Source organism: Diprion similis, chromosome 11, assembly GCF_021155765.1.
Source record: "Diprion similis isolate iyDipSimi1 chromosome 11, iyDipSimi1.1, whole genome shotgun sequence".
Lineage (NCBI taxonomy): Eukaryota > Metazoa > Arthropoda > Insecta > Hymenoptera > Diprionidae > Diprion > Diprion similis.
Window position 1 is genome coordinate 5,963,409 of NC_060115.1, and position 25,463 is coordinate 5,988,871.

The following is a 25,463-nucleotide window of genomic DNA, read 5'->3' on the forward strand; positions in this document are numbered from 1 at the left end:
TATATATATATATATATATATATATATATATATATATATATATATATATATATATATATACAGCCCTGCGGCGACATGAAATCCATTATTTAACAGCTGAAATTCTTTTTACTTCACATTAATAGATGACCGCGTTATATTTATGTTTTATCTCTCTCATTCTTTTTTTTTTTTTTTTTTTTTTTTCACGTTCTCTGCATATTTTCTTTTCAATTTTCTCTTAACGTCTATTAGGTATATAAAGTATCGAAATAGTTCTGCTTAACTTACGTACTAAAGTATAAATAAATGATTCTAGACGACTAGATTTTTGAGTAATAATATATATATATATATGTGTTTATAGCCTTTTAGTTTTTTTTTTCTTTGTGTTTTTTTCAACTCTTCCGAAATTTTTCCTACTCTCGTTACGTCCGGCGTACGGCCACACGTCTTCACCATCGTTGGATTTTGGTCAAAAAACTTACAACGAGACTGTAAAAAGAAAGCAAACGAAAAAGAAGAAAAAAAAAAACATAAAAGAAAAACAAAAAAATACACAATGAAAAATATAAAAAATAAGCAGCTGGATGAAAGTTTGAGTCGGTAAATTAATTACGTTCGTCAATTTTCTGTTTAGCGAATCAGAGGAAAAAAAAACCAAAAAAAAAACAAACAAACAAAAACACATTATCGCCGGGCGTCAACTACGATCTAAGATTATAGATTTTTTAGATGTAGAAATATTAATTGTTCAAAGACGTATAAACGAAAATAACGGAAAGAGAGATATTAAATATGCTCATCTATGATCGTCCGGTGGCGATTTTCGTCACTAAAAAACACTCGCTTTTCTCTTTACCACAATTAAACAAAGTTCATGGATTGATATTACTAGGGACTAAATCCCGGCCACCGTTAGCGACAACAATATTCTCCCCACGCCTGATTCGGATGGTTCGAATACGCCTATAGACTAGCTATATGTATCGTTGAGGGTTGCAGTGATACCTTGTGATGCTTTTTTGCACCTTGCACATCAGCTGCTTTAGGCATCGGCGAAACGTGATGCCGCACATTGCGTATAGGGCAAAGTTGATGCTGAAGTTGGTGTAGTAGAGTAGCATGAAAAATTGCTGGATACACCAGAGCAGCAGGGGCGTCTCCTTTCGGGCAAGGGTGAAGAAAAACACGCACAGCCGGATCACGTAGCTGAAAAGTGAAAGAGAAAGCTCACCACGGAGATTTGTTGAGATTTTTCTTTTAAATTTTACGTTTTTAGGCTGCTTTTTGCCGACCGCATCTTTTTACTTTTGATCGGGCTTCTTTTTAAATTTCCGTTCAATTTGTCAACCATACCAGAAATTTTTGCTAAAATTTATTTTGGTTTTTGTGTGTGTGTGTTTTTTTTTCACGCGTCTAGATTCATCGTTTCATGATCTATTTTTTCGACCACGTTCGAACGTGGATGTTGTAGGATTTATGCACCAACTGACTTTGATTAATGGATCGGGAAATTTGGATTCGGTCAGGTTGTAACCGTTTTTGGAAAAGGCCAAATTTTTTCAACCCACGTCGGATTAGTGGCAGCGATGGAAACGGGAGCTCGAGACTTTCCAAAAGTTATTTGTTATACCTGCGGATTCATCATCTGCACAAGTTATACCATTTTTCAACAAAATACTACTCTTAAATATATATATACATATATACATACATGGCAAGTATAAAAATTAATGATCGTTGGCATAGTTTCGATTGTATGCAAAGACTTTCATATTTTCAAACAATAATTACTCAACTAAAAAGTTACAGAGACAAGCGAATGGTTTTCTTGAAAAATGATGATCCGTCCATTTTTCTGAAATCATCGTTAATCATACCGATAATCACTTGTCTAAAGCGCATTTTAAAAAGTCTGAACCTTTCGTCGAATTGCGCAATGATAGAGTTAATCGACTTGTTTAAAAATGAATAATTGTCCACTCGAATCGAGTAAACATTCTGAGTATTCAAAGAGGATTTGTTATTTCTGCAGTGATTGTACGATTATTTACTTGTTATCAGAGTAAAAGAAAAAAAAAAAAGAACAAAAACACGAAATGAAAGAAAATTGTAATAATCATTGAATAGAAATAATCAGGCCAAGAAAGAGTCGAGTTATTGAAATCTGGGTAAACAAATTACCTGGGTAAATTAAGCAGTATAAAAACGGTGCTGATGAGGAGGAGCATTTTTGTAATACTCTGCTGATTCCTCGGGGAAGCTGGATTTCTGGACGAGGCGCTTCCGTCTGTAAAAACAAGAAAAGAAGACAAACAAAAAAAAAAAAAAAAAAAAAAAGTATAAAAAAAAACCAACAAACAAAATATTTTTTTAAAAAGTCAATAAATAGGCATAAAATTTTATGGCTGTGACAAATATATCAAAGCAGCGCTCGAAACTCAGGCGTATTACACGGATGAACAAAGAAAATAAATTTACTTTTGAGTTTATATATTAAACGAAGAAATTTTGATTCTATAGATAGAATAATAACGAAAATCGTTATTTATTATTAAACAATTTTGCTTCTATCTTTTTTGAACGTTGTCACATTGAAATAAAAAGCAATGCTTATCTAATAAAATTGTTTTTTCTTTCATTGCTTATTAATGAATAAATCAATATTTGACATCGTCACCGATTTTATTATTTCTGAAAGGTATTTAATACCTTTGGTATTATTACCTCCGTAAGTACATCGAGGGTAGATGGCGGCCGATGTAGTTTGCGGCAGGTTCTTCGAGTGGTGGGAATGAATACTTTTCGACGAATGGAAAGATTGCTGTGACGGATTTCTTCGCCATCCGATTTCGGGGACTAGAGTCAGGCCGACAGCTCCGTTGTTGCTACTGCTGGCATTCTGAAAGCCAACAATAATAATTTTTTAGGAATTACGACGATGAATTAATTCGCAATTTACCATTGACTTGATAAAATTCCGTGGCTAATAAAAGAGCGGAAATTACGGTTTTCTTTTCTCACCTTAATCTAATGTATTTTCATTAATTCATTAATTCTCTTCTTCTCCGGCTGCATGTTAATTCTGCGTGGATAATTTATACAAGTTTATTTTTTTTCTACTCGTTTTCCTTATTCTTACGGTTAATGAAGTACAAAGATAAAGCCAAAAGCATAGCGTTCGTTATTCAAACCTCGTTCATTACACCGGCCGAAAGAGGCTCTTGAATCTCGAGAATTTCAAGACTCAATTTCACTGCGAACTGAAACTCTTAGGTAAAGAATTCGAGGCGGCTCAAAAGTTAAGGGCGTCTCAAAAGTTAAGGGGTGCTGCGTGGTTTCCCGGGTTTTAATTAATTAATCGATTTTCTGATCCAGAAGTCAGATTTGACAAAAATTTATGCTTTTTTTGTTAATTTTATCACGAGACAGTCGGAAGTTGAATATTTTTGGAATTATTGCATTCGTAAGCTACGAAGATCTCTTTTAAAATACGATAATTGAAAATATTGGTATAATATTGTAATAAAAAAGTGTAGCTAGTGATTTTAAACCGCTTAAAAATTGTTAATAATCTAGCAGACTTCGTCGAGTCATTTTATTCGAAAGCCTGATTTTCACAAAACTATTTGGAATTTTTTTTTGAATTGACTACCAAAAGAAGGGAATATCTATTTCGACTACTATATACTAGTAAATAGTCTACAGAATCAACCTAGCCATAACAGAGTGAACCCAAAAGAATCGACTGAATTTTCAATAATTTCAAAGCAATTTCAAACGAAGCATCGATATCTAAGCTTTAGTTTGTAGTGAATTGATTTCTGTTTTTGAGTTTTTCAAACTGATCTTCGATTCTTACGATTATAATAATTTGGCAACTAAGTCAATAATGCACGAATATGTCGTAATATATATATAATAAAATTAATAAAACGTATGGACTTATGTATATTTTTTATCAGCCTCCAATCTCATCGAATTTTCGTTTCCTTTTATTATCCATGAATTGTTATATACTATTAGTTGGATTCTGTTTTAAATTTGCAAGTTTTTAGTCAAAGATCTATAGGGGAAGTTAAAAAGTGGAAAACTTTCCCACCCGCATTTCCATTACCGGGTAAATTTTCCGGTCCGTTTCCTGCGGCACGGAAAATCTCATCGTCGCACAATCAGGTATATTCGAATTTCATTCTTTTCTGGTAACAATTTGCAGATATTCGAAGTGCTGTACTTCCACTTGTATTTTTTTCTCTCTCTGTTTTATGTAAAAACCCTTCCTCCTTTCGCGCAATTTCCTCGGGGAATGGAAAACGGTATTGAGGGGGCGCCAATCGGCTTCGTGGTATGAATTATAATTTTCTCAAAGCTCGATATATAGAGAAGAAATAAGAGAGCGAGAAAAAAGGAAAAAAAAAATTTTCCCTCTTCTAAATTTGATATAATATTAGGTATTTCGCTATATCAAGAATTGTGCAGAATTCAATTTATAAACGTAACAGATAATCGTATTTCATTTCCATGTTCGTTACCTATCAATGTAATTCAACGCCGATAATAATTCATCAAGCGAATGGTTCCAATCACGCTAAGTAGTATTATTATTTTTTAACGATACATTTATCCGCATGGCGGACATTAACGACAGAGATATGGAAAAAATAATATGACGCCCTACGTAATGTCACTCTGCGTTTTGTCCGACGTTCATCAATATTCTTGGGTTTTTTTTCTCTCTCTCTTTTTCACACATCGACCAGAACCCGGCTTCATATCATTGCGGCGTTTGATACTACAGTTCGATAATAATGCAACTATCAGCGTTATAAATACAGGACAATAACCAATTACTCAAGTATCGGAATTTATTTGTTCAAACAGTCCGAAGTGAAACAGTTAATTATTTATTAAAATTATACCTTTTGATATGATAATTATATTAGTTATTCGTTATGTTAGTTCGGCATTGAATAATATTAATAATAATACAAATCGGCCAGAGATTTTGCATCGGACGATAACGATATTCGAAATTATTATCCCGCAATATATTTTATACGTATATACGTGTATGTACATATATATGTGTCTGCATATGCGTAGGGGTATTTATTATAGTAAAAGCGACGTAATTTATCATCATGAAAGTTCTTCTTGCCACTGGTTTTTTGCGGAGGACCTCGCGCGGTTGTTTTCTTATAACGTTCAGGAGAGGAAAAAAGCTACGGATAGGGGAGGATGATGAGGATGAGGATGAGGATGAGGATGAGGAAGAAAAAGAATTACGAAACATCGCGCCTTTCATTTGATTAATGATATTTATCCTCTTTTATTTCGGAGTTCTTTCAAATCCGCGGTGTTGTTCGAGTGTTGAACGGTGAAAATCCCCTGCCAATTCCGTTGCGTTTGATCAGTATTTCGAGTCATACAAGCGGTTAATTCTAGAGTCAACGATCTACCCTCGGAAGTTTGTCGATTCTCGAGTCTACCCTCCTTCGGGATGAAACCCTGAAAGGAATCGTCGGCAAAGCGGTAAACTCAATCAGGCACTGAATTGGGCGCAATTAAATACCCCCAACAGTTTCCGGGTAATTTGTTCCTCTCTTTTTATATCGGCATTTTATTTTTCACGCCTGAAAGATAATTGTTTTTCTCCCTCCAGGATCGACGCCTTTTTTTTTTTTACTGCGAATGTCGTGCGTAATCATCTTACCTTTTGTAAAAAAATTCCCTTTTTATTAAAAAGTATCTTCCCATTGTATCCCCGGCTTTGTCCGGTAGAATCACCTTAAACTTTCGTATCTTTTGTCAGTATATAAGAACGGCACTTTTCTGCTAACCTAATTTATCGGTGTATAGCTATACATATTAATTTCGTTGGAAGCCTTTTGGAATTTAAGCTAAGGCATATGTTGAAAATTTCCAATGAACTTATATAGATTGATTTTAACGTTTAAATATTGTTAACGAAACTTTGATAAACTCGTCCTAATTTTTTTCCCCTCTTTCTCTGCAATTTTATAGCACGTAAAATATAAGTTTCAGCGATATGACGCGGCCTGGGTTCTACGCTCAGTTCTACGAACGTAATACCCGTATACGTAATGTAATTTATGTGCAAGTAATAGGTGGCTTCAGCCTCAGGATGGATCGAAAGAATTTCTTTTCAATTTTCCGCGTAAAATGTGCCCATCGACCGTCTAAGCTCAAGTCGAGAACTCGCGGACTCGGGATATGCTAATAAAAATCGCGAACACTGCAATGCGTATGAATTTGGCTGCGCCAAACCGGATTTAGCATCGTTAAAATCAGCGATTTCCCGAACATCGATCAATCTTGTCAAAACGGTAAAAAAATAAAGGAAATAAATTTCAATTTCTTACTGCTATTCGTTCCTCGATTATTTTCACTTTTTACCATAATAAAAAAATATATTTTCGAGATTCAAGATGAAAATCGATCAGATAACTAGAAAATCTATTATCTAAATTTACCATTATAATTCCAAAGACATTTGAAACGGTGCTGTAAGGATACGCGATTCGCTAGCGATAGCTGGACACATCGTTGCACGATACGACTAAGAATACCGGTGACGAAGCTGTTAATTCCGACTGACATTTTCACGCGGTCGATTCTGCACCTAACCACACGTAAACACCGTCTGTAACGCGTAATTGAACATCTCTGGTTAATGGGACAGGCGAATAAACGCCGGAGCAAAGAGGACCGGCTATGAACCGCAGGACAGCTTCAACCAACGATCTAAGTAGTAAAACCCCACGCTTGGTCAGCCAGCGAGTTTCCGGCTCAGCCTCAGGATACCTATACATATTAAAAGGATGTGAAGGAAATCGTAGAAACGATGAAAAAGTGTAGAAATTTTCGAAGAAAATACGAGGCCCGTATATACCTTGTAAAATGTTGAACCGCAAAATTTTCGCCTTACTTAACGTTGATCCTCCTGTTATCTTCCACACGGCAAAAGATACGTGGAAAAAAGAAAATTGAATTTCGGGGTTAGGCTGTAGGGTGGAAAATCTGCGCATTTCGTGTCTACGATAAATTATATAATTTACCCTGTGTAAAGGGATTAATTTTTTTCTAATGGTAACTGAAAAAATTAAACTTTGAGTTCAGACTTTGTCTTCTTTGGAGAAGAATCAGGCGGGAATATCTACTGCTGCAATTTATTTTTTAGAGCAAGCTGCTACCCTGTATTTCAAGCAACAATTAGTCCCCTTTCATCTATAACATCCCTCACAGATTCACCTACAGAAATTCCGCTCATGTTCGTAGGTGTTTAATATATGCGTAGAGTGACGTGATTGCGTCCTCATTGACGCGAGCATCTCGCCATAATTTATCTGCATCTTGATCCGCCGTCTCGTCATGCGTTTTTGCGGAAGGTTTCACTCGGGTTCACTGACACCCTGACGAGCTCTCTAATTTGTTTTTCCAACCGGATAATTTGCTCTGCGTTTTATTTGCTTTATTTAGATTAGAAGAAATAAATTTAGACGAAATTTCAGCCGGACAAAAAACCACTTTCTCACTGTTGCATCGTTTATTTAACGTTTCATTCGCTTCTACGTTGGATATATATATATATATATATAACGAACCTGTGAATTAATCAAGTTATTATAATAAGTATTATTGTATAAACGATGATTGATATGCGGAAGGGTAAAAAATTCGTTCACACCGTATCATAATAATTGTATTGTTATAACATTGAAAAAATGTTTCTCCCACGGAATTTAAATCGCGAACGTAACACGGAATTCGTATTATTTTTGTCGAACACAGACGCGTTCTCTTTCTCTCTCCCCCGGAGAATCAAAACACGGTTCGGGATATTTTTTCCTTGAAAATTCACGCGGTCCAGATGATGGGAAACACCATCTGTCCCATACACAGGGAGAAATATGCTCATTGATATTCCATGGCGTGTATATCCTGCATCCGTCACAGGCTTTCCGTATTTTTTCTCTGTGTTTTCATTTTTAAAGAAAAAATTTAAATAGAAAAAAAAAAAAAATACAATACAAAGCTAGAGTTTTGGGAAGCCGCAAGAATAGAGCAACAAAATTCGGTTTATACTTAATTCGAAGGCCGTCAACCCCATTAATTACGGCAATGTTTGAAAATAATTCGATCGCGGCTTGGATCTATAATAAATCTGCAGGTTAATCGGTATACGAATCGAAACCCTCGATTAATCGATTAATCGGACAGCACTAGTCGAGACGAGATTTCGCGATGGGGGGTGGATTTACCGCAAGGCCCTTAATTGCTGTGGTGTGAAAACCGCGTTTTAGTCACGTATCGTGCATTATTTATCGGCCCGAAATGCAGGGAAATTAATTGTAACACCCAGGAGACACTAGGCGAAAAACATGAACCCCGCGGTTTTCGAGACACCGCGCACATGTTACAAGTTACACGTAATTTATACTGTTTGTCTGCAATTTACCCCGCAATAAAATTTTCCCCAGAATGGAGTAAAGTATGGTAATTTTATTAACGATTCACTTTTTGGTAAACTAATGCGATGGTGGTTAATATCCTTAAATGAAGTGCAATTTCGTTTCGAATCGACTATAGATACAGTACAGTTGTCATTATTACTGCAGAACCATTTCGCTCGATTTACCAACCACTCTAAACCCAACAATACTGAAAATAAATATTTCTCGAATCGTTTCACCGAGCCGAAGGATCATCAGACGCATAATAGGTTTGATACGTACTTTCACCCTTCGCATAAAGGATATTGTAAGCAGAGATTGTCTTTTATTAAATCTGTTATTTCTTGACTCTTCAAGAAAACCTCATTGAAGAATGAAAATTTCTGCCGAAGGTTGACAGGGTGGACAGCATTACCTTCAAATCTACTTGGAAACCGAGCAATATGCATTGGGTGAAATGGAATTGCGAGACTGATGCGTATTTATATTGGAAGCAAGTTTGATGTCGATCTCAAATTATATTTGACGTGCAAATATGTTGCATCTGGCTTTAAGACACGTATAAGAAACGCATATTCTGGTTTGTTTATACTAGTGTGTTTCAAAATCAACACTCGAAGATCCGAGTTGAATATTGTAAATAATTGTGGAATTTTTCGGTACGTATTTTTCGTTCGCGTCTCGACTTCCGCCCACGTCTAGAAAAAAACATTGAAGAAGGGAAGAGCATTCTCTTATTTCTTTAGACTTTCCTTTTTCACCGAAAAGTCCTGTTAATTGAATTTCACAGAAAAGTTTTTTTCTCGTATCCTGTCGACTTCCGTAAGTGCCGCGTTCTTGAAAAGTTCAAATCAAATACTGTCAGTTAATTTACTTTTGATTACGAATTGGAAGAAAAACGTCGTTCAACGGTTTGAAACGAAGTATAATGAGATATTGCTACAAGAAAAACAAAAAAATAAGAAAAAAGTCACCAATGCTTGACTAATTAAATCTAACGTCCGTAATTGACGTTAATATGTATAAACCTCTCTTCTCTCTCTACATTTATTCTCTTTCTTTGCACTAATATTTTTCCCCTTTTCCTTTTTCCCTTTTTAGCTACTCCATTTTTTCAGACAATGCACAATATAAGTATAATATCTATAAGCTATACGAAGAATAAAAGGTATAATGAAGGAGAGAGAGAGAGAGAGAGAGAGAGAAAGTCAAATAAAAGAAACAGAAATACGATATCATCTTTTATTATGGTCTTCAAATTTCCCGCGGGAGGTTGAAGAAACGTCGCAAGGTTTTTGACAACTCCGATCGATCTCGTCAAAGAATTTCTATATAAAACCTGCAAAGCGAATAGGTGCGAAGTCTGAAAGGTGTGAACCTATTCCCTAAATTTGTGGCAACCGAACAAAGTCCCGGCTGGCTGGCTCTCGTTTTTCACCCATAATAAATTGATGCGATATATCTGCAGGAAAGTCGATTGGTATATACTATTATACCAATATATATATATATATGTTTTAGGCGGTATTATTTCGCTGTAGAACAAAGAAAAATGATATGATTAAAAAATAGTCGCACTGCGTTTTTCTTCGACTTCGATCAAGCAAAATTTCCGCATCTGATGTTTTATAGGCTCGTGAAAGAGTCTATCATTGCTGGCCGAATTCCAAAGCATGCAACACTCCGTGTGGCTACAATTTCTAGCTTAGAAGGATCCATCAAAGTCCTCGCAGCCGGATTTCGGGTTGGGTAGAAAGTGCTGGATTGTACCTCAGGATAAACAACGTGTAGGTGTGACGATCGTCGTTGAATCGCGTCAAACATCCGTCCTCCGAAGTTTCCGGTATGAGGCTTGTGAAGCCTCGACCCCTCGATATAGCCAAAATTTCGCAAATGGATTATCTCGAAATTATCCAATTGGTAAGGTGTTTACGGATTACCGAGTTTTGTATCTGCGAGTTGTGGAAAACGTCGCGTTACGGATACACCTTGTATCACACGTAAGATTGATGAGAATTTAATACACGCTCTCTTCGATCGTCTTATTGGCCGTATATCAATTCGTCTGTATAACGCACGCAACACAAGCATGCCGTACACGTGCTTGCCTAACGCTATAATATATCTCTTGTTATACCGTTTAGCTTTTCAATTTATATTATACGCGAACTTGAGATCGATTTATAAATATACGTCCACTCCGTCAGACGTCTATGAAGGTATGCATATATATGTATATAATTACTGTGATAACATCAAATTTATACATATGTACATATAATATAATCTCATATCATATATATCGTATAAACCAGAAATTTGTTTTCGATTCTTGTCAATGGATTCAAGTTTCGTAAATTTAAAAACGTCGGAAAAACTTGAGTTAAAAATTCACATTTCAACTATATCATAATAATATCATATTCGTAAGAAATTAAGGGTGTAATGAGCTTCAGAGTCTTCCCAAGAAATATTGACAGTCTCTGAAACGCTTCGTAATTTCTCTGCGCGCTTGTATTATATTTTTTTAAATATTTCAGTTGTACCAAAAAAAAAAAAAAAATTACAGTTTACCGAAAAACTCGAAAAACAGAGTGATTATATATCGACAGAACGTCGTCTGCTATGGTTCAATGTGCATACGCTACAATGTGAATTAAACTGCCAAATCACCCTTTAGCATGCCGAACGTTGGAGGGTGGTTTCACCCGCTTGAAAAATTCAATGGCAGACAAACAAAAAAAGTAAAAAGAAAAAATACTCATCGCTTAGTTTTCAGTCTACCATAACATATTGCAAAAGAAATGAAACCGTTGACATCAACGTGGAATAACTTCCTTATAAGAAGATTGGAAAAAATTCTGTACAAGCTTTTGCATTATATACCCACCAAACATCGAGTCTGCAATCTACGTTCTACGTTCGGAAAGAATGAAAGAAAGTTAGTCAATCCGTCTGTGCGTTGAGATTTCGGTGAAACAAAGAGGAGGAGGAAAATAAGGGCGAAAAAATGAAACTAGAGAAAAAAAACTTTCGCGGCGAGGCGAGGGTGGAAAAGGCTCGTCTACTCCAAGCCTTGCTAATGGAGTGTCGCGTCACATGGCGAGAGATGCATTCGAGCTTCTGTCCGTCTCTGATCTGTGTTACGAGATTACACGACACGCAACGTGGACGCACGTAGATAGCCGGATAGACGCCGTAGGGACGACGTGAAGCCGGTGAAACTCTCACCATAAAATGAGAAGCGTAATTTCCCAACGCGCGGAATACATATAAAGGTTATCCTACCTCATATCTACCTACTGCCTAGCCTGCATCCACCTACGCGGTGCAATTCAGTCTCTAGAATGTACATCCAGGTTTGCAGCACGCGTTTGTTACACTGGTTACGTACACCTGCACCGAAGGTTACGCTCATAGGTTTTTTTAGTGCACCATTCAGAGCTTGCATAGGTAATATTGCAGCGTATACGCGGAAAAAAATTTCATTTGTTGTACAGCTGTTGAAGGGAATTTTTTAGTGAATTTTTTGCGCTGCAAAATGAAATTAGGAAAAGATAGTAATATTTGAATAATCGTTTATCGTAATCTGTCTGTTCGTTTAACTATATTTTTGTATAAGTTAATCAACAAGTCGTTGAAATCAATTATCTAAACGGTTATCAGAAGGTAATATGGTACGAATAATAATAATAATAAGAAAGTATAGTAACATGGACTGGATTTTTTTTCACAATTAGAAAACTCATTTTTACGTAGCGTATGGCAGAACTATGTTTTTCGGTTATGGTAAAAAATGAAAATAAGTAAGGGCTGTATGGTAATCTTAATTGTAAATTTTTCTTGGTGTAATTTATGGACGTACACAGAGAGATGGTTTGTTAACTTAATTGTAAGCGAGGTAAAAGAGATTTTTTTGTTTCTTCGAATAATAATAGCGTTTGATTCAAGAACAAAGCGAGGGCGATAAAAATTCGATTTACAAAGCGCGAAAGCAAATTTCCTTTCCCTGCATGTTTTCGAAACTTGAACAATTTTTGAATTTTTTTATATTTATGCTATAATCTACAATCCACTTGGGCATGCATGTCATAAGAGAAACTTTTTCATGCAAAGCTTTGACGGCAAAGTTAGCGGAGTTGTTTTCCAGAAATTTCGTTCGATTTTTTAAGGTATGTCGAATCGCCAGCCAGACATTTGCGTTTTCGTCGTTCGGGGAATTTTACTGTCAAAAATTACTCCCACCGCTTTTTTCCCACCTTTGTTTTTTCGACAATACGTCGAACGATTTTCATTTCGTATGAACGAGATAAAAAAAAAAAAAAAAACTCCCTGCGATATCGTTTTACGTTTGCGACGAGATTGAAGGAAAAGAGAAGCAAGATGGCTTGATTGTTTTTTAAATATTTTTTTCCCGTTCTTTCCATTCCACAAGGATGTCAAATTTTCGAGATTGAATATTGGTAGTTACTAGCTTGATGAATGAAAAAAAAAAAATTATACGTCCTCCAAGACAAACCTATGGACCAAAATAAAGCTTGCTTATATTATCCTGTCTTTTTTTTTTAACATTCTGCGAGACGTGCAAGAAATGAGCTTTTCGCCACGCAATGGTAATTGGCAAGCGATGTAACAATAAGGAGAAACGAGCCAGCGTCTTCCCAAGCAATGAAATCCAGGCACAAAAGTAGGTACGTACATAAAATCGTAAAAACTGTGAAATAAAATAGGACGTGCAGATTGGCGCGGCAATTAACTCTCATCGATCACACTTCTCGAAATGAAAACGTTTCGAATAAATTTCCTACCATCATCGTCCTTTCGTTTATTTCCACACCAACTTAGACGTTGCATTCCCGTATCCAATTAACTTTGAAACCCACTCGTTACTTTCTCTCCCCCTCTCTCTCTCTCTCTCTCTCTCTCTCTCTCTCTCTCTCTCTCTCTCTCTCTCTCTCTCTCTCTCTCTCTGCCTCTTTTGTACATAGGTATACATTAAATGTCGAGTCTGCAGCTATTATCGTATATCCGATAAACGAGAAGAAAAGTACGCAGTTCAATGCGGAGAAGAAAGAACTGGAATTCGATATGGGATGATTGAAGACATTTCCGAAGACGACATACCGTATATTGTGTATCTTTCGGAAGGCTCAGAGGTTATTTTTAACGTATAAACAACATGCTTCTCCTCACCACCAGGGTAATCAATTTCCCTCGTAATATCTCCTCTCGTTTCTGCCCCGCCATTTATATAATATGTGTATTATATTTAAGTGTATTTATCGTGTGCGATCATTGCTTCGAGAAAATTGATTAAAACGGTAAAATTTATAAGGCGAGTAAATTCTTCGGCTCAATTTGTCTCGAGATTAATATTCAGGAAAAGAGATATTTTAATTCATCTGACAAGCTCTAGCTGGAAAAACACACCGCTTCAAATCTCTATTTTAACATTGCACATTTACCCTCGGTCACTAATTTCACTCGGTAAATAATGCTGATTTATTAAATTTCCTCCCCGTGAGTCAGATCCATTTACTTTTCCAGGTGACCTTCCTTGGGTTGAAATTACTTTTGGGAAAATTTCAACGACCGTAAAGCGCTTTCAAGAACACCCTAAAAGGGCTCGAATTTCCTGTCTAATTAAATTAGCGTCTAATGTGGTTGGCCAAAATCAAGTGGCGAGGTGTTTGAGAAAGTTGACTTCTCATCGGTGAAGGAAGAGTTTCGAAGAAAACGAAACTCCTCGTAATCACAATGGTTGGGGGATAATTGAACTATAGAAGCACGAAACTCTGGTGAAAACTCTTCGAACCCCCGTAAATCACACTTCGCCCGTCATTCTCTACCAACTGCAAAGCGTAACGAGCCTGTCAGTCCGCGAACCGCAGGGATGAATAGCAAAGGGAGTCAGAATAATCGAGGGTTGTAATTAATCTGGGAAAGTAATCAATTACCATGAATGTTTTTGCGGAATTCATCATCTCACGCTTTAGCCTCAAGTTTTGGATTGAGGATGAATGAGCCTTGCCGCTGGCATCAAAAGTCAAGAGTAGAAAACAAACCACCTTTTGAAAAATATCATGCAATTTTATTTGCGCTAATTACACTGAACACGAGTGAAACAACCTCATCCCTGTTACGTTATGAAAATTAAATTAAGCATAAAATTATAGAACGGTATAGAAAAAAGGCCATTCTAATTATAAAACCTTTCCTCAAATTGTTGCATATCTTAGCTTGTGTTAATTATAATATTATTTAATTCGTATTTTTCTAACTTTCATTATAACTTTTTCTCGTCTATAACTCTTGCAACGTTTCATGCAGATCGTACAAGGTCCCATTCATCCTTAATCCCTCCCTTATTTTCCACACTCAGCTATTTCTGCCATTCGGAAGCTCCGAATCGTCACTCTTCTTCTCGCCCACTGGCCTAGTCGCCTAGTTTTCTTTATCGAATGGCAATCTCTGTGCAACAGCTTCGAGGTTCGGCTCCATCGACTCGTTCATTCACTGTGATGACATGCTAATTCACTCGCGAGGTCGACAATGCTCGCATGAATACGCTAGCTCAACGCTCAACTTGACCTCTGAACTCTCGCGTCTTAAATTAGACCAAAAGTCGAAAAGTTTCGGGCGACAGTTTCGCAAAACTAGCTCCGTAACTAGCCCAGCATCGATAATACTTATTTCAAATCTCCCCGCGGTATGATGAGTAGATTTACTTTTTAATTTCGCTGAGCTTCTCGTCTATCCGGCAAACCGGATGTAGTTATTCCCGTTTATACACCCCACCGGAATAATAATCCCGAGCTAAAACTCTCTTTTGTCGATTAAAATTTCATAATAACATGACGTCGTAAAATACGTTACGTAAAAATTTACGTACTTCCGGAAGTTTTTATTATTTATATATTACCCGAACGATTCGTTCGCCTCGTGTCTTCGCATTGCGTGGAAAAAAGTATTCATAATATTATATATAAATTGTATATTTTCACTCGTTTAACCGGCATAAATTTGTTGTTCAAAAAATCGTTGCATATCAGTAGAAATTCACGCTGCAGGTGATATAAGTTAATTGATTCTAGAGCGGGGAGGGGTTGCTGTATAAACTGCTTTGAGTCAGCTTGTGTTATATTTATTTTCTACACATGACGAGAATAGCAATACGGCGGCAATTATAGCAGCAAAGAACCGCGAATAGATTTGAGAATTTTTCTTTCCTTCTTCTTTTCCACTCTACATCATCGGGTCTTTCTGCTTTAAGCGTTTCTCTGTCTCTCGGTAAAGACAGCTTATTGGGTAGAAGCTTCTCTCGCCGAGTAAACAAACGGGATGGCATGGCCAATATCGTTTCGAGACTTTATATTACATATATAATCTGCTGCCTCGTAGCTTTGAACGTTCAAAAGTCAGATTTGATAGGACGAGTAAAAACCCAACCAGCTGTGCAAATCGTTGACTCGTAAAACCTTGAGTGGAATTCACTTATCAATATAATCGAAGCCCTAATCAAGAATGTTAAATTTCAAGTTCTCGAACGTGGTTTGATTCCTTCTCTATTTTCTGCCGATGTATAAATGCGAGACTGTCCGAGTGATTCGCCCGATTGTGTCGTGTGATACAGCGGATTTATATATAAATGACAGCTTGCGATAGAAATAGACGGACCAAAGAGCTGAGCTGCTTTCGTTCACTATAAAGTATTCAAAACTCATCACTCTGGTTATTCATAGCCTGAACGCAGGTTACAAAGTCGGAGGGTTATAATACTATCTCCGAAGTGTGAAAATATGGGAATCGCTTTATCCTTGGCGAGTATCACATCCGGTGCTCGCTCGTTAGGCGTCGATAGATACTCGCGGGAATCAGGCAAGGAGAGGAAGAAAGAAAGAAAAAGAAGAAAAAAAAAAACGATAGAAAAAGACCAAGAAAAAAAAATTTCACGATCAATCTCTCCAGATTTCCTATCCCGGGCAAAAAAATATTTTCGTACGTATAATAATTCTTCCGAGCTTACCTGCGGATTCGACACCCTGTTGGGATTATCAATTTTTCGCAGACTTTTTTCCGATCCGTATATGTATAAGAGACAACGTTTGGCGTGAAATAGCAAATGAATTGTACATCGCGGAGGCTGACGCGTTTCAGGAAGCGGATTACCGGATAAAAACTGGTGATTTTGGACGGCGGAAGGACCGATCAGGAAGAATGAATGTAGACGAGGGGTGTAATTTACGGTTCACGAATATGATTGATATCGTAGTTGAAATTTTCATGTATGAATTCTGGCCGTCTATATGCCGTGGAATAGTTTATCGTCGCCTGATTTTGGTGAATCGGAATTACGAATGAATCGGCGGGAATTTTACATCCGGTGTTAATTAGTGGTCTTGTAGTAGCGTGCAAAAACCGAGTTGTCCTTCAGTTGGACGAATTCCAACAGCTTTAAACACGCGAGATTAAAATACCTATTCATAATCCTGAAGTTCGCGGGTTTCCGCGAAGATACAGAGCCGCCGAAATGTGTTTTCTATAGCGTCGATAAGCGGTTATGAAACCTAATTTAGCTTCTGCTGGTTGAAGAATTTTCCCCATCGTCCATTCCCGTAAAAATAATAATATTTCAAGGTACATATTTACACGTCCAGGGAAAGTTGAAAGGGAAAGAGCGACCCTCTCATTTTCTCCAACAATTACAAATCACCGCATCAAGGAATTTCCGAGACTTGTTGAACGCAAAAGCTGGTGGAAATGAGCTCTTACCGGATTAAATTCTGCTCGAATTATCAAAGCTCTGAACTCGAAGAAAGGTTTGTTTTACCCTCGAAAATTGAACCAGTTAATTTGCCAACCCGCTAATCACACGCGTGTTGATTTCACGAAACGCAGTGTTTTCAACAGATCGATACTTGAGTGTGCAAAATTGCAGAACTCGCGAGCCTCCCGAACTAATTGGAAAATTATTTTTCTAAAACTAATCACTTCCTTCTTCGTGTCTGATGGGCTTTGGGATATGATCTTTGGCGCCTTTTTGCCGCGCGTAAAAATCCCTGGCATATTAGGCCGATTATTCATTATATCCGGTAAACGTGACGACGGGATCTGTAATGCAGGCGGGTTCGCTTAGACGAGTGGTTACAAAGCGAGCGAGTAATAACGATAAGCTATGTTTGCCTCGGCGAATATCATACACTTTGGCGATAAGCTTGCAGCTGTGTCGCGACCGATCTTTGTCGTGCGTAAACTCAGTTCTCGTGTCGGGCAATACGATCGGTTAAAAGACAAGAGGATCATGGATAGATGGATCAAGAGAGAGAGGGAGAGAGAGAGGGAGAGAGGGTGTATCGCGGCCTATTAAAAATGTTCGCTGACGTCCCTTGGTAACATATTCTGCTGGGTGTTGAGTATTTTATCAAAGAAATCTACATACGAGTTTTTAGTTGTCGCAAAAATTCACGAAATATTTATGGCGAACTATAGAGACACCATTTCAGAGTTGTTGTCAATTATTCCTGCAAACGATGTGTATAAATATATATATATACATTTTTTTATACGTTTTAGTACACCTCAAAAGAGCCTTTTCGGTAAATTTTTAGATTTTTTTGATTGCTTGTTCTAAAATATATCAAATTTTGAAAAAAAATCGAACGATACACTAACTTTCAAAAATTTCAAACTCTAATATCTCCACCAAAAACACTTTGAATATTTTTGTGGTATTTCCTTCTGTAAAGGCCATCTAAAAATAAATATTTAAAAAAAAATAACCTTTAATTTGGATCACTATTAAGAAAGTTATGAAGAAAAAACGAAAAACAGAACGATTTTTTTGCAAAATTGATATTTTGTTAACAAGTAATTAAAAAAATCTAAAAATTCACCAGAAGGGCTCTTTTGATAGGTACTAAAAAATATCAACAAATTGAGGAAATCATAAATCAAAATTTTTGAAACCGTCCGATGCGGCATAGAACGCCCCATATATAACACATTGGCTTCGGATTTTTATTTCGACTAATTCGATATTTTTTTCTCAGATCAGCACGTTTAATCCGAAAGTCACAAACTGTTTGATAAACTATCGATTTTTCGTTACACATGGGTAGAACGCAGTTGCGGATAAATCCCTGGAAGATGGCCAAAATTTATCGCCAGTCGATTCTCTGATTCAAGTTGGTTGCGCATTACATAATATTCAATATTCAATACGTATCTCCGATTTAACGCCATCCGATTTTCTATCAATTTAATCTTACCCTCAAGGGTGTTTTTCTTTCTCTTTTCCTTGCACCGTCGGATATAATTGAATCGTTGAATTCGTTGGAATCAAACCGCTGAAATCTGAAAACGTTAACGACTCTTAATACGCAATTGGCTGGAGACTTGAAACCGGTCGGAAAACGTCGTTCCTAATTCAAGCCAATTCCTGCATCGGCATTGGGCGAAACTGAAGTAGTAAATACCGACTCTGAAGGTGCTCGTGGAGTTTTATCGGGTTGTCAATAGCAACTCTATGGAAGCCGTGCGTCGTCTTATACAGGCCTGGGTTTCATACGGAGATAAAAGACACTCGGTGCCTGAAGAAACTTGGGTCGTTTCCATCAATTAGGCGATCCAATGCGATCCCCCTTTTTCACGAGCTGCAGCGATCAATCAATTAACACGGAAAGTGACCTCGCGATCTCTCTTCGTTTACCTCTTCGACTAAGACGCTCCACCCACAGTTGGGATGAAGATCAAACCTAATCCTCCAGTCGAAAAAAGGGATCCTTCGGCTTACCGATACCCAACATCGTACGTTTTTCTTCGTCTAGATGTCGCTCGCCAAAAGATCTCTAAGCATCGCATTGCTCTCGATATTTTTATGGTAAAAATCGCGGTGATATATGAATCGTCGACAATCGTGTATCGCACCTTTAAGTTTAATTTTATATTATTTTTTTCTCTCTTCTAGCGAGCTCGAAGTTTTCGGTCTATCGAATTGATCCGGATATCTGCCAACATATATTTTCAACTGTATAATTTCGAAGGGTTGCAAGTCGACTCAAGTTTTAATGGAAAACAGAATTTACCTAACAATTCGTTAGAATTGGTACTATTTACTCAAGTCACTGTACCGATCCCGAGAAAGTAGAAAATCCGCTTCATTTCTGTATAGTTGATGGATGAAAAATGGACCGTCGAAGTGGATTTTTCGTTTGCCGAAACCTCTCATCCGGTAGATTAGACCCGTGGGAGTTACTTTTTTTCTCGTAACGAATGATATATAAATAAGTTCTGAATTTCTTATATCTACTAGTGGGCAAAAATTGGTGCCAGTGGCACGTGCGGTTTCCGGTAAGGAAGGGTGGATGGGGATAGAAACGAAGAAAATAGCAAGAGGGCGAGAGAGAGAGAGAGAGAGGGAGAGGGAGAGAGGAAGGTCACGTTCAAGTTTACGACACGGGGTGCGGCTAATGAACGTGTCTTCCATATGTCAAAAAAGAAGACTGCTAGCAAAAAAGTCATTTCACCTCTTCCGTTTCACCGAAGTTGCGTTTCAATTTACGGCTCGTGTCGAGAGGGATTTTTGCAACCCGAACGTGGCGCCAAATTTCCCACTTCTCATCCAGTTTCCCGTATCTAATTCAATTTAAAACGCTGCGTTGAGGGATCTCCATTTTTTTTTTTTTTTTTTATTACTCCACAGACGGTTAAATTGATCTGTAAGCGGAGGCGTGGGTGGTGAGGGAGAAAAAAAACAAATTAGAAAAAAATTTAAAAAAAAAAACACAAAAATGAATTATTATACGTCGTTTGCATCGAATTGCAACGGCATTGGGTTTGTAACTACTATGAAGATGAATGGCACGCTTACATAAGCGCCGGATAGGTATTTATAAGCGGGCTGAAAATAACACGGTGCACCGACGGGCCAATACTCGCGCCTCTCACACAATCAATGCTTAACGACTTTCGTACATAGTATCTCAATTCAGGTCCTACAATATAAGCTCGTCTGACAGCTTCGCGGTCTGATTGGATTTTTCTGATTTTTCATGGGACTCGCGTTGACGTTTAAATCTTTGAGTTCTGAGCCCTCGGTTTGTAGGACCGCGATTTACTGTCTCTATGGATCTATTATCGATATTCTATTTCTCCTCGACGGTTTGAATTTTCGAAACGTTAATTCTATCCTCTGACTCGCCGCAGACTCAAGTTATCCTTCAGCTTTGTAACCGCACTTCGTTATCACTGCTGGAAAGTGCGCAAGCAAAGGTTGAGGATTGGTTAAGCCGTATTTGCAGCTATCGACGTATTTTCAGCTTCAACAACGAAAACCTGGCAATTTTTTGCAGACTTCATCGATCATCGGGTTCTGTCGAAGAAATCCGCACCCATATACAGTCGTTGAGAGGTATCCCCGTGCAATGTCACCTCAGCGATCAATTGTGACGTCCCTGTTCCCCCCCCCCCCCCCCCCCGCATCCTCGCAATTTTTTCACTCCCGTATGTTTCACCTCGACGGATATTGTCACTCGTGATGTTGAGAAAAAAAAATTAGACTAAAAGGTGGATTGGGTGTGACGGTGTCTCGGTCTTTGGAACGAAAAGCAATCGACCGTGTTAAGGAGGGTGGTAAAAAGAAAAGCAGCCCAGAACAGTAGATGAAGAAGATTGAAGAAAAAGAGATGACTGATTGACGAGCTTGTTATGCTTTTAAGCGTCGTCTCAAGTTAATAATAAAGTATAACTCGCATGATATACTTTCAGTTCAGCAAGCTTTCAGCAACGAAATCTTTGGAAAACATAACATTCGAAGCTGGAATATCTTCCAAACGATGTTTGGATAGCCTCGAGTGTAGCAGCTCTGACTGATGTTTTTGCAATATTTTTTTGCATCCCGAAGCAACACGCAAACAAGCTTACGCATAAATAAGTTGGTAAATAAGTTCCGGTTTCGACTGATACGGAAAAGTTATATACACCGCAATCCACGACGCTGCGTCACGATTGTATCGGGTGTTCAGGTGGATCAACCCGTCGAAACCGAATGAAAACTGCGAAATTGGACACGGTAGAACAATCAGACTGATTGCATGTCGATTGAAATAGTATAATAGAAGTGCGCGCAAAGTGTTCCTCGACGTACTTGACGGTCGAGAGAAAAGATATACATATACGTATAAACTTCTAACGAAAAATTGCAACAAATTTGCATTTGCATTTGCAACAGAATTGCAAACACCTTTGAAGGACGAAAGATCCTTTCCTTCGTGCCTATAAGTGTTGAATAAAACGCCGTAATCCACATTGTCTTTTATCTGTTTTTCACGTCCGCGATTAGTTGTTGGACTAAAGATAGGAACAGCGAGAAACGTGCTTACAGTACGATATTCGAAGTTGACCCAGATCGGTAGTGGGCAGTTGTGATGTGAACCGTCCGAATAAGGATAAGGTGATTCGGGGTGAAATAATCTTTCCAGAAATACAACTCGTATCCATGGAAGAGTCAGACTCACCGGAATTTGGTTGAGATTCATGTCGGACCTTTCCCTGTTGGGGAAGTGCGTCGAGACTCCTGGTCCCGGTTTGAACCTCCTGCTGAACCTGATGAGGTTCACCGTGATCATGGTGTTCATGAGGATTATGAGGATCAGGGGAGCGATGAGGCTCGCTATGCTGTCGACGATGCTGATGATGCGCATCGTCTCGTGGTACTCCATCCTGAGCTCGCAGACCTCGGAGCCATCCTGCGTGGGGATGACACCCGCCGTGACGAAGGCGTACGAGTGGCTGACCAGCGCCAGGACGACCAGGGCGAGGACGATGGTCTTGGCCCTGGCTATGGTGCACATGTAGGGCCTGTGCAGAGGGTACTGAACGGCGATGAATCGCTCCACGGTGAAGGCGACGATCAGCCAAACGCTTAAGGAGCTGCATACCGCGCTGATGTAGACGAGGGTCTCGCACCATCCGGCCTTGTTGAAGACCTGCCATCCGACGGTGTTGTTCAGCCATACGAGGAGCAGGGCGACGAGGAATCCGAAGTCAGCCGAGGCTAGAGCAGCCAGGTAGTAACTCGAGCTCCTCATCTTGAGATGGGTGTTCAGAAAGACAATGCAGGAGAGAAGGTTGCCGACGAGGCCGATCAGGATTATCAGCGGAATGTAGTAGAGGTGGAATAGCTCGAGGAGGAAGTAGAGCGAGTAGCAGGCGTCCTGGCTCTCCTCGTAACCGTCGTAGAGTATCTCGTGGGTGTCGTAGCTCGAGTTCTGTACCGCCGTGACGTTGAATCCATCCTCAGGACTGGCCCTCCGCACCCTGTTCAGGGTGCAGCCCAGGGACAATTCTCTGATCATGTCGGCCGATTGCTTCCTGCACGTCTTCACCTCACACCAGATCGGTATTGTCCATATCTCGGTCTACGTACATTCGCAGTTATTTGACTACCGTTCGCAATCACTCGACTCGGTCTGTTCCGTCAACCTCACCCTTTTGCCACACTGTTCACGCGGTCATTTAGCTCACTCCACAAGTCTAAAAATCTCGAACACGTGCCTGAACTGAATAATTTTTAAATTTCGCTCTCTCGCATGCAGAGTATCGACGCTGGGTCGTTTGATCCACAGTCAAGGTATAATTATCGATGTACCAAACACAATTAGCCCGATACGCAAATTGAGTGTGTTTCACCTTTGCTATAAATTACGATAACCCAGTATGGATTCCCGACCGTCAAGCTCCGTTAAATCCGATTTTGATTGTCCCCGTGTGACGTTTGGCCATCGATTTAGGGCTTAGGCGAGATCGCCGAGCTTTTGCCGTCGGAAACTGCACCGCGATACTCACAATGACCTAATTAAAGAGTTATTCGCGGCTCGGCCGAAACTGTGTATCTACATGCGTGTACGTGTGTGAGCGTATGTGTGAGTTTTTTTCTTTCCTTTCCTTTCCTTTCCTTTTCTTTCTCTTCTTTAGTAAACCTTTATTTGCACGGGCGTATAGAGTTGGCACACCGGGGGTACTTTTATGATTATTATTATGATTGTTATGATTTTTATTTGATAATTAAATTGAAAAAGGAGGGCGCGTAGCGTAAACACGAAAAACGGTTTACAACAATTTTATTTCATCGGGCAATTACTCCTCGAGAATATCGCTCTTCTTTAATCTCCAGGCCTGTTTCACTTAATGTCTATATAGCAATGCCGGCTGCTCAGCCGAATATCATATAATAAGTCTGGGCAAACTCGTTGTTTAAATCTTTCGACTCGGAGGTTTAAACGCTGCGCGTCCGTGTCCATCAAAGAGGGCAGGCGCAAGTTCGACTGGCGTTCGAGGAAGATTGCTCTGGCTTCGAAGCACCAAACGTTAAATCGCATGCGCCTAGCCAACCTTCTCCGTTTCGCTTCTCATTCATACCTCCGGCTTTTACGACTGAAAACTACGCGCTCCCGTTTGCGGAGGGCCTCGCGAATTGGTTTCCGGCTCTGACTCACGATCAGACACGATCGGCCATTGCCGATTGTTTGTAAGCTTATGACGACTTGCGGATCTTACGATCGGCGTTTGGCGCAAAGCCTCGGATACCAAATTGGCGGCAAATGCTTCGTCTCCACCCTTAAGCATCGGGGGAGGGGGGGAGGAAATGTAGAATATTAATTTTCGATTCTTCGCGCGTGCAGGGGACAAAGAACTGCAGAAGTTTACGCGCGGCGAAATGTTCGCGACGTTTTTTGAACGGACAAGTTTTTTTTTTTTTTTTGGGGGGGGGGGGGGGGGGAAATCTCTTTCGTCTAATGACGAAAAGCAGAGGCGGCGGATCTTTTACGGCCGAGATAAATCTTCCATCGTGTTTTGGCATGTTGCTCGGACATAATTTCGACTCTTTCAAGAATTTCCCTCTTGTCATCTTTGCTTTGGTTTGCCGAAACCTTTGATACATATGTTAACATACATTTACATCTACCCGAGGTCGAAATGCTTGGGAATATTTTCAGTCAGTTAATTCTCGCAAATTCCCGGCAATTTCTTCAGTTGCAAATACTTTGTTCAAACTTGAACGGTAATTTGGAATCCAAATAACGTTTTTTTTTTTTTATCAAAATCTCGGTGAACAATTGCCTGTCGATAAAAGCTTTCGAGATTGGTGATACAATGGCTGATCATGTCCTCAAAAAACTTGGACTCGCCATTGAAAAGAAACTCTACGATTCACGATGGGATTTTTATCTTTTCGTTTTATATTCTACGCAAAACGACAATCGACGTTTGAGGATTTTGATTGGTTACGAGGTCCCGATTCCAACTCTTTGGAAGCTGATGTTATTTCATTTGGGAAAGTTTTTTTGCTGCAAATTTTAATCAAACGAAAGCTCGACAAATTTCCTACCCGATAACGTCAACTACCGTTCAATTATTATCAAAGCAATTGTCAGCCTTCACTTTTTGCCCTGACGAAGGTCGCCGATATCAGGAGTTTCCTGGGAGCTTAAGGAAAACAAACGAGTCTCGTCAAAGTGAGAACAACCAGACGGATGTAGGACTCGTCGGGGTTGCGAACCCCCGTGAAATCTGCGATAAATTTGGACGACCCTAATTTACTTCGACAGTGGGATACTGCGGTGACGATTTTTTTTCAAATTGTTCTTAAAATTTCGCACAGAAATATAATTCAAGGTTCTCTCAACTTTACCTGAAATATTTCATAGGAAGTATTAAAGTTATTAATTGATAATAAATCAGCAATAAGTTTAGATGTCTAGAAATAAATTATTATTATGAATGCCCTATAGGCGGGGTTCCGAACCGTTTCAGGGCACATCCTTCATCGAATGCTCGATATCTCGGTCAATTTTTATCCGCACTGGTGGAGTCATGACTACGGAATTCGGTGTACAAAATTGACCCCGAACTGTACACACACGTGTTCCGCGTCACGATCGCGCCTAAATCTGCCGGAAAATGATCGCTAGGCCTGTTGTGTTAGGATCTCATCTCGCAAATGGGCCA

General features: G+C 38.9%; 2 protein-coding genes across 3 annotated transcripts in view; one reads left to right on the forward strand and one right to left on the reverse strand.

The window, feature by feature from the left end:
• Positions 1-25,463, forward strand: part of LOC124412741 (dynein axonemal heavy chain 1-like) — a 67,254-nt gene that overhangs the window by 20,576 nt on the left and 21,215 nt on the right. The window lies entirely within an intron of this gene.
• LOC124412366 (thyrotropin-releasing hormone receptor-like) lies at positions 681-23,768 on the reverse strand. Of its 2 annotated transcripts, none has more exons than XM_046892177.1 (4): positions 21,971-23,768; positions 2,710-2,884; positions 2,167-2,272; positions 681-1,191 (listed from the first exon to the last, which is right to left on the reverse strand). In XM_046892177.1, the coding sequence occupies exons 1-4, from the start codon at positions 22,808-22,810 to the stop codon at positions 960-962; spliced, it is 1,353 nt and encodes a 450-aa protein (XP_046748133.1). In that variant the 5' UTR covers positions 22,811-23,768; the 3' UTR covers positions 681-959. The 2 variants fall into 2 exon arrangements, with proteins under 2 accessions (XP_046748133.1, XP_046748132.1); XM_046892176.1 differs by having other exon boundaries at positions 2,695-2,884.